This window comes from Mandrillus leucophaeus, unplaced genomic scaffold (assembly GCF_000951045.1).
Source record: "Mandrillus leucophaeus isolate KB7577 unplaced genomic scaffold, Mleu.le_1.0 Scaffold208, whole genome shotgun sequence".
In the NCBI taxonomy this organism is placed as follows: domain Eukaryota; kingdom Metazoa; phylum Chordata; class Mammalia; order Primates; family Cercopithecidae; genus Mandrillus; species Mandrillus leucophaeus.
Genome location: NW_012102121.1, coordinates 1,282,985 through 1,292,532, shown reverse-complemented (window position 1 = coordinate 1,292,532; position 9,548 = coordinate 1,282,985). Strand labels below are relative to the sequence as shown.

At 44.5% G+C, this 9,548-nt stretch overlaps 1 protein-coding gene across 3 annotated transcripts in view; it reads right to left on the bottom strand.

Annotated features, from left to right (window-relative positions):
• Positions 1-872: 872 nt before the first annotated feature.
• NFX1 (nuclear transcription factor, X-box binding 1) overlaps positions 873-9,548 on the bottom strand; it is an 85,233-nt gene continuing 76,557 nt past the window's right edge. For 2 of the 3 annotated variants that reach the window (XM_011980007.1, XM_011980008.1), the window contains exons 20-24: positions 7,613-7,711; positions 6,939-7,005; positions 4,930-5,075; positions 4,083-4,187; positions 873-2,128 (exon numbers count right to left, since the gene is read on the bottom strand). In XM_011980007.1, the coding sequence (XP_011835397.1) occupies positions 2,056-2,128; positions 4,083-4,187; positions 4,930-5,075; positions 6,939-7,005; positions 7,613-7,711 (490 nt within the window). In that variant the 3' untranslated portion in view covers positions 873-2,055. Of the gene's footprint in view, positions 2,129-4,082; positions 4,188-4,929; positions 5,076-6,540; positions 7,006-7,612; positions 7,712-9,548 lie in introns of those variants that run through there. The other variant, XM_011980009.1, reaches the window with a different exon arrangement.

The following is a 9,548-nucleotide window of genomic DNA, read 5'->3' as shown; positions in this document are numbered from 1 at the left end:
TCTCTTTCCTCCTCTAAATGGCAGTCTACCATCTCAAGCCTCAGCTCAAACGCTTCCTCCCATTTCACTTTCCCACATGTGTCCTGCCCCGACTCCCAGAGCTAACCCATTTCTACCGCGACTTCACAAAATATTCCTCTTAGGACTCTTCAGCTTTTAATAACCGATTAATGACCTATTGGTGGCAGACCAGCCAATTCCACTAAGAACATCTGTTCACATGTGTGCTCCCTGGATTACTAAATGTACGAAACCAGCCTGCATCTGCTTCCCACAGCCCTGGCACAAGGCTGGCACAGGGTAGGCATGCAAATATTCACCAGAAGAGGCCTGGTTAGCATTCCACACCTTTTACTTGGCTAGTATTATGGAGGAAGACGTGTACATATTTTCTAGATACTGAGTATCATTTTTATGAACTTGAGCATCTTTGATGGATCAGGTACCTCCATGTATATTACACCTTTAATCCTCACAACCCTAATGAGGTCAGTGAAACTTTCATTGCATCAGGTGGCAAGTTGTTATGTGGCAGAGCTAGAATCTGAAGTCAGGTCTCCTGCCTTTTGCTGATTCTGAGATACTCTCACACGTATTGTTCATCCACGGAACCCACTGCTTGAAAGACGTAACAGATGCTCATGGGCTTCCTGTTGTGTGTGGGGCCAATGACCTGCACTACATGGGCGCAGACAGAGGTGGTTTTATTGTTTTCTGTCACTTCCCTCCAGCTGCCTGTTCCTGCTGCTGTTCCTGATCCCTTTCGAAGCACACCGAGTAAGGACCAAAGGACAGCCCTGATACAGGAGGAGGAGGATTGAGGAAAAAAATGAAAAGAAATAAAAAAATGAAAACATCAAAAGGAAGCCCTATAAAGTTAAATTTTGTAATTTAATTAAGTGCTTGTTTTCGTGACTCTACTTCTCAAGTCTCCTGCTGTTGCTCTGGGGCTTGTGGCTTGTTCTGGGGCAGAAGTTAGTTGCTGGAGGCCTGGCCTCCAGGCTGGAGGGGTGCCAATGCAAGGGTCATACTAATGGAACTATCAATGCACCTGCCTTAAAGGAGCCTGAAGAATGCCTCCAGTGGGCTGCTGGGCATAAGCCCTGAACTGTCCATACACTACTTAGGATATTCGAACAGAGTCCAGAGCTCAGAGGCAGGGAGAGCCAATATGGCTGCTGAAGGCCTAGGGAAAAGCAACACAGGACAGTTGTCCATTTGAGACTCTTTCTCTATCAGAGAGGAGTTAGGAATATACTGGTCGGTTCAGAGACCACAGTGTGAACCTGGCAGAAAAACTTGCTCTATATATCCCCTACCATCATGGGGGACGGCCAAACTGATTGTTATTGAACAGGTTCAGTGATGTGATACGAGAAGTGCCAGGGGACTTAAGGAAATGGAAATCTGTAAAGCAGTTCTAGACCCCTTCTAGGTCTAGAACTGATCACATTGGGAAACGCTAAAGTAAGTTCAGCTAGATATACCTATGAGAGGTTTTGGCACAAGACTTAGGTAAGACGGCTGGGTTGAAGACAACATGTGTAATTCCAGATATGGTATACCAATTCATTATTTGGTATTTCAGACTAAGAAATTCATTTGTGCTCCTAAAGATTTTAATCAGTTTGGGTAAAGCAAGCAATGTCTGTCTGATGTTTCAGGCATTTTCAGGAGAACAAATAACTGGGACAACTGACGCTATGACTTAGTGGCATAAAGTTGGTTTCAGGCTAAAAGTATGGTTTGTTCCAAATAAAACCCAATAGTCCCCCAACTCTCAGAGGAATCACAGTGATGGTGTGAAGAGCCTCTTTGAATACACAATTGCATACCTAGTGACCATACAATCGGAGATCTGGTCATAATGAAACACTTTATACAGATAGGAATAGACAAGGGATTTCTGACACACTCATGCTTTGGATGTGTCAGTACAAGACAGTATGTGAGACTGTGATTCTGCCAGGCAGAGGGGAACAGGCAATGATTTATCTGCTGGCAAATGAGTCCTCACTACACCTAATCATTCTTTTATCTAAGGGCACCTTGATCTTAGTCCTGGACATCAAAATAGTCAATTATTGGCTCCTTGGTTATTTTCTGTAAATTACTGCTCCCAGGATTCCTGAAAAACAAACAAAGAATGATCAGTCTTTTCTTCTTGGGGGAAACAGATATAGGTCTTCAGAAAGTTAAGGATCAGCTGATTTACCATTTGTGAAGCTTAAACATTTACTTTATTTTTATTTTATTCTTACTTTTTTCCTTCTGCCCTTTGTGAATAATTTTTTTAACTTTTGTTTTTTCTATATTTACATATTACATGGGGAATTTCATTCTGTGAGATAACAAATTCTCTATTTACACTTTACAGTTTAGAGATAACCTTTGACAATCTATTCACAGTATTTCATACATGATGATTATCTTTCCCTGCCTTCACAGTTCAATGAATGCTCAGTTAATAGCTTAAGCCAAGCAAGCATCTCACTTGTGAAGTTTTGATAGTGGGACAAACATGAGCTGGTGATTTTGAAATTTGGTAATGGGCACATGGGCATTTATGATAGTAATACTATCCTCTCTGCTCTAAAAAGTTTCTGTAATGGAGTTTTCTACAAAAATAAAGCAAGCAAAGTGTTTTCAAAAAGATAGCATGGGATAAAGGGGCCAATAACTTCACATGGTTGTGTCTAAGCAGGACTGGACCCGACTGTGGCAGTGTCTGAGAAAACCCCTCATGTTTCCAAAGTGACCGCCCATATGGATTTGTAGGCTGTGCTGACCAGAACCTAGGGCACTCAGCTCCTAGGGGTGGAGAGGGGCTGGTCCTGGGGACCAGGACGCTCTTGGCTGAGTCAGAGCCCAGTGGGCAACACCTACCAGTCCCACAGGAACACTAAGTGCTATGACCTTCATGGTGACCTTGTAAACTGCCCTAACCACCCTTCCAGAGGTTTTGTGCAGGAATCACAGAGGAGGCACTGCTAGGACTTGTTTGTGGAAAGCCAGAACGGGAGTAGGCACCCCTCTCCTTCTGGGCTTTGAAGTAACTTTTAGCCACACTGCCTTGGTTACAGTGGGGCAGCAGAGGAGCACCATCCCGCCTTCCCTTCCTCTCCCTGACAAGTGACAAACCACTGGGACAACTGAGGGTATGACTAAGTGCTCTAAAGTTGGTTTCGGGCCACAATTCTGGTTTCTCCAAATAAAGCCCAATAGTCCCCCAACTCTCAGAGCTCCTTCCCTGCTCCCGTCCAAGAAAACATCTGGCAGACTTGCCCCTTGCCAACTTGGCTTTCTTTTCTCTTTAAATCATGAATATGTTTGTTATTAAAATTATTCAAACCATACAGAAGTAGACAGAGCAAAACAAGAAAGTACCACCCACCCCTGTCACCGGCAATTCTCATCCCCACACCCACTTCCATCTTCAGAGTAACTGTTCTTTTTTTTTGGGACGGAGTCTGTCTCTCTGTTGCCCAGGCTGGAGTGCACTGGCGTGATCGCGGCTCACTGCAACCTCCACCTCCCACCCAGGTTCAAGTGATTCTCTTGCCTCAGTCTCCCAAGCAGTTGGGTTTACAGGTGCCCACCACCATACCCAGCTACTTTTTTGTATTTTTTAGTAGAAACGGGTTTTCACCTTGCTGGCCAGGCTGGTCTCGAACTCCTGACCTCAAGTGATCCATCCGCCTTGGCCTCCCAAAGTGCTGGGATTACAGGTGTGAGCCACCGCGCCCAGCCCAGAGTAACTATTCTTAACTACATGATGTTTCAGTCTCAAACCATCTGGTGTGACAGACTGAATCCACTTCCCAGTGTCACCATCTACACTGTGGAAACTACGTCCAGTGACTGCTCTCTCTAGAATCAAGCACTACAAACCTCAAACTTAGGACCCCTGTGGTGGGAACAAATGTGTCTGATACCCCAACTAAACATTACATATATGAACATGGCATCCCAAGGCAAGGCCTGAGGAGGCCATCAATGGCTGGTGCAGCCCAGGACAATTCAACCCCTGCTGGCTTTTCTGGACAGATAGGTCCCCTTGAAAAGCAGCTGGAGAATCTTACTTGTCTGACTGATGTCTGTGATGAGGAATTGGTGGTGGAGGCCGTGCCTGCATTTCCCTTTCAAGCACACCTGTCAGCGTTGTAGGAGGACAAATGGACTTCCCCCTGATAAAAGTCAAAACACCAAGCATTGAAAAGTGAGAATTGTTGGTGGAGATGGACAGAAAGCTAGAAACTCAGCCCATGATTTTGGCACTATGACCTACTGAGCACTCTCTGGTATGAACTGTCTGCTCTCAGGCATGGCCACCTGCATTTAACCCCCCATCCCTTCCACCCATCTAAGCTAGGCCTGTGGCTTGCTTCCTTTCATGTCAGACTTAAGTTTTCTTCATTGGGAAGTTCTTCCTATTCCCAGGTTCTGAGAGTGATCCTAGGTCCTCCCTGTCCCCTCCTGGTCACATTACTGCTTCAGTTTCCTCTGATGGCAAAAACACCATTCACAGAGGGTGCCTTGAACCAGAGTTTAGCATTCTTTCTGTTTTCTGCCAAGAGGACAGAGCCAAGGAGAGGACAGACAGAGGACCAGGAGACAGAAGGAGAAAAGAGCAGATATGATGGGCAGGCCCCCTTGCCTGAAGAAATGCTGCTTCCACCATCTGGTATGACTGTAGGCAGATGTGACACTTGTGCATTTTGAGTGCATCTGCCCTATGGATCGAGGCATAGGTTTTACTCTTTGGCTCAGGCCTTTAGATTATCAGGGAAGTGCCAGAGTAGCAGATTTTCCTTCTACTTTTCCAAGAGGGAGAGTGGTAGTAAGAAAGACAAATATTGACAGACCCTGCTTCTTGGGTCCAGTTTGCCCTGCTTAGGAGTTCTTCCTCTGATGGCGGGATCGACCTACCTGACGGCAGTGATCACCACATTGCGCTTTGGTTCACTGTCATAACTCACGCTCTCTAGGCCATAAACTTGGGCCAGGTCATGGATGATCCGGCGGTGGTCTCTGTTCATGGGAGGGAAGCTGTGGCTTTTCTTACTATTCTTTCCCTGTATTAAGGGAAGAGATGACAGATTGATCATATCATTCTGAAAACAAAAGGCTTACAACTAATCTTACCACACAAGAATTACACGGATCAATGAGGTGATTTTAGAGGCCCACAGCATAGAGCATTTTACTAACTGCCAAGCAAGCCTGGAGGGGTTTGGGAAGATGGGTGTTGATGCACTTCTTTCACCTACTCTGTTAGCCACAACAGTAGCAGCTGGACAGGGTTAGGGACAAAGGGTAAGTGAACCACGACTTAGATAGACAGCGTAATGGTTCTTCCTGATAGGTTCCATCACGGGGGAGTGGGTGATATTCCCCAAAAATAACTAAATAAAGACTTACAAAACAAGAAAAGATTATTTCCTTTAAAAGTATGTTCTACTTTAAAAATCATGAGTATTCAGATACAGACACACAAGCAGAGAAACACATCTGTTCGGGTTTCTTAATTAGGAGAGGAACAATGCACTCAATTTTCTCCTTCATGTTAGTATTCTGCTGGGAAGTGGTAACAGAAGGAAGGAAAGGAGGGGAATAGGAAGAGGGTAAGGAGACTGGGAAGGAAAACCACCAGCATTAGACACAGGGGCTAAAGCAGCTATCTCATCCTTACTCACAGTCCCCTCTGATGGAAGAGGGAGGGAGCCAATGCAGCGCTGGGAGCTTCTGACTAACCTCGAGACTTTTTCACTTAAAGCTACCTCCGTGACATCCCTGGCTGCCTCTAGGACAGGGGTCTCCCTCTTCTGAAGAAGTCTATCCCACTGCTCTCCGGCTATAGTTATACAACTTTTATCCTTCCCAAAGGGGACATTCCTGCCTTTAGAATATAAAGAATCAGTGGGCTTTCCTAGCATACAATAGCCCATCAAAGATATGAGGGGCTAGAGTGTCTTCCTAAGTGTCCCACACAGTCACTCAACTATCAGTATTGAGACCCCTCACCCAGAGTTTCTTCATCCATTCGTAGGCATTTAGCCAGTATTTTTCTTTTCTTTCTTTTTTTTTTTTTTTTTGAGACAGGATCTCAAGCTGGAGATTCAAGCTGGAGTACAGTGACTCTATCTCAGCTTACTGCAGCCTTGACCTCCCGGGCTTAAGCAATCCTCCTTCCTCAGCCCCCTGAGTAGCTGGGAGTACAGGTGTGCACCACCACACCTGGCTAATTTTTTATTTTTTGTAGAGACAGGGTTTTGCCATGTTGCCCAGGCTGGTCGCGAACTCCCGGACTCAAGTGATCCGCCTGCTGCCTCAGCCTCCCAAAGTGCTGGGATTACAGGTGTGTGCCACCACGCCTGGCCTTTACTGACAGCTGACTGTAGATCTTTTCTTTCCTTCTTTTTCCTTTTTTTTTTTTGAGACGGAGTTTCACTCTTGTTGCCCAGGCTGGAGTGCAGTGGCAGAATCTCCGCTCACAGCAACCTCCACCTCCTGGGTTCAAGGAATTCTCCTGCCTCGGTCTTGCAAGTAGCTGGGATAACAGGTGCCCGCCACCACACCCAGCTAATTTTTATATTTTTAGTAGAGACGGGGTTTTGTCACGTTGGCCAGGCTGATCTAGAACTCCTGACCTCAGGTGATCTGCCCGCCTCGGCCTCCCAAAGTGCTGGGATTACAGGCCTGAGACACTGCGCCTGGCCGACTGTAGATCTTTTCTGCAGTCAACTGTCCTGAACCAGGACAGGCTTCCACAGATGGTATAATGGCTGTGTTTTGAGACAGATAAGGATCCTTGAAGAAGTTGTGACTTTTTCCTACAACTACTCTGGGTTGACAGTGTTTCCAGGACTTGATTTTTTTTTTTTTTTTCCATCAAGCTGGCCTTAGAGAAATGTCCAGTGGGATGTTTCCACTTCAACCTTATTCACGGCCTCCACGAGGGTTTCCATTTCCTTCTCAACGTCACTGACAAACTTTAAGTCCTTCCTGAAATGAGAAATCACCGCAGTTACTTTTGTCTGTCCCTGCCCTTCTGAGAACGCCTTTCACCCATCCTCTCCCTGTAAAGTGGAGACAATAGACAATGCTGGCAGAAAAACTGCAGAGATTAGGAATTGTCAGAAAACAGAAGGATGACTGTGATGGAAGAAAGAACAAAAGAGAAAAATGTAAGAAATGAGAAGATGAAAGGAGAAATAGCCACTGGAGGGCCAGGGACTCCAGGAGAAAAATAAGAGCTGTTACAGCTCCAAGTGAGAACTCGTGCAAATGTGAGACTCAGGTGGACAGAGGCGGAATGAAGCCCAGAGATCCTCCAATTTAGTCTAGTCTAGCCCTTTGGAGGCCCAAACTCTTAGCACCGCCCCATCCAAACTCTTACCTCAAACCTACCCCAAGTTCAGTTCTTTAAGGGGACAGTTTTGAAAAACCAAGAGAAGGATATTTATTAAACAGCATGTAATCTTTTACAATAGATAAACAAACAAACTTGAACTGGCTTAATCACAGGAGGAGCACATATTAGTTATCACATCTCAAAAGACCAAACCCTCTGACAAGCCACAATTAAGAAAGCAGGGAACAAGTTACATACCTGGCATCTTCTTTCAAACTATCACTGAATTTTGATCCTGAAGAACGTATATTGAAAGGATCGGAATCCTCACTGATATGAAACGCCTCTGCTAATCTCCTGAAAGGGAGAGAGAGGTATGCAAATAAAAGGAGTGGGAGGGAAACTATCTTACAGTAACACCGAGTGCCTACTATATCCTAAATTCTTTATGCATTATTTATCTCTATTTCAGTAAACTGATTAAGGAAAGAATAACAACAACTTGGGATATGAGGTGGTATTCATAAAAGAAGGTAAACAAAACAGATCTATAAGGATCTGAGTGAGTCATAGGTTGAACACTGGGGACTTAGATTATTTGGGGAAGAGGATTTTGCAGGTGTGGGATGGTCTGAGAATGGTCAATGGGGGATGACTTTCTCTGAGGCTTAGTTTAAAGATAAAGTACACAAAATAGACATACAAATGTTAAATTAATATAGAAATATGAAAAGTAAAGAATTCCATTAACATATGCACGTCATTTTTATACATTTCTTGGCTGGGTGCAGTGGCTCACACCTGTAATCCTAGGACTTTGGGAGGCCAAGGCAGGTGGATCACTTGAGGCCAGGAGTTCGAGACCAGCCTGGCCAACATGGTGAAACCCCATCTCTCCTAAAAATACAAAATTTAGCTGGTGTGGTGGCGCATGCCTGTAATCCTAGTTGCTAGGAGACTGAGGCATGAGAATCGCTTGAACCCAGGAAAAAGAGGTTGTGGTGAGCCGAGATTGCGCCACTGTGCTCCAGGGCAACACAGCGAGACTCTAAAATAATAATAATAATAAAAAATAATACATTTCTTTATTATTTTACTTTTATTGACCAATTGTTATTGCTTCATATTTAAGAAGCACAGTTTGATGTTTCGGTACATATATACTATGCTGTATAATGACCAAATCAGTGTATTAGGCATATCCATCACCTTATTATTTCTTTGTGGTGAGAATATACAGAAGCCTCTTTTCTAGCTATTTTGTAATATACTACACCTTACTGTTAGCCGTCATCACCCCAGTGTGCCACAGAACACCAGAACTTAGGCCAGGTGCAGTGGCTCATGACTGTAATCCCAGCACTTTGGGAGGCCGAGGCAGGCGGATCACCTGAAGTCGGGAGTTCGAGACCAGCCTGACCAATATGGAGAAACCTCGTCTCTACTAAAAATACAAAAATTAGTCAGGCGTGTGGTGCATGCCTGTAATCCCAGCTACTCGGGAGGCTGAGGCAGGAGAATCACTTGAACTTGGGAGGTGAAGGTTGCAGTGAGCTGAGATAGCGCCATTGCACTCTAGCCTGGGCAACAAGAGCAAAACTCCTTCTCCAAAAAACAAAAACAACAACAACAAAAACATACACTGGAACTTATTACTACCATCTATTTGTAACTTTGTATCCACTGACCAATCTCTCCTCATCCTCCCCTTTCCACCCCGTCCCTCTTCTCAGTCAGATAACCACTATTCTACTCTCTGCTTCTATATTAATTTTTTAAAAAATATTCTACATATGAATGAGATCATGTGGTATCTGTCGTTCTGTGTCTGGTTTATTTCACTTAACATGATGTCCTCCAGGTTCATCCATGTTGCTGCAAATGAGAGGGTTTCATTTTTTTTATGGCCGAAGAATATTCCATTCTGTATATATACACCCATTTTCTTTATCCATTCAGCCATGTTGGCCACTTGAGTTGATTTCATATCTTGGCTATTGTAAATAGTGCTGCAACAAAAGTGAGAGTATAGGTATCTCTACAGATTTGATTTCCTCTGTACAGATACCAAGGAATAGGATTGTTGGATCATATGGTAGTTCTATTTTTTATTTTTTTTGAGATGGAGTCTCGCTCTGTCACCCAGGCTGGAGTGCAGTGGCCGGATCTCAGCTCACTGCAAGCTCCTCCTCCC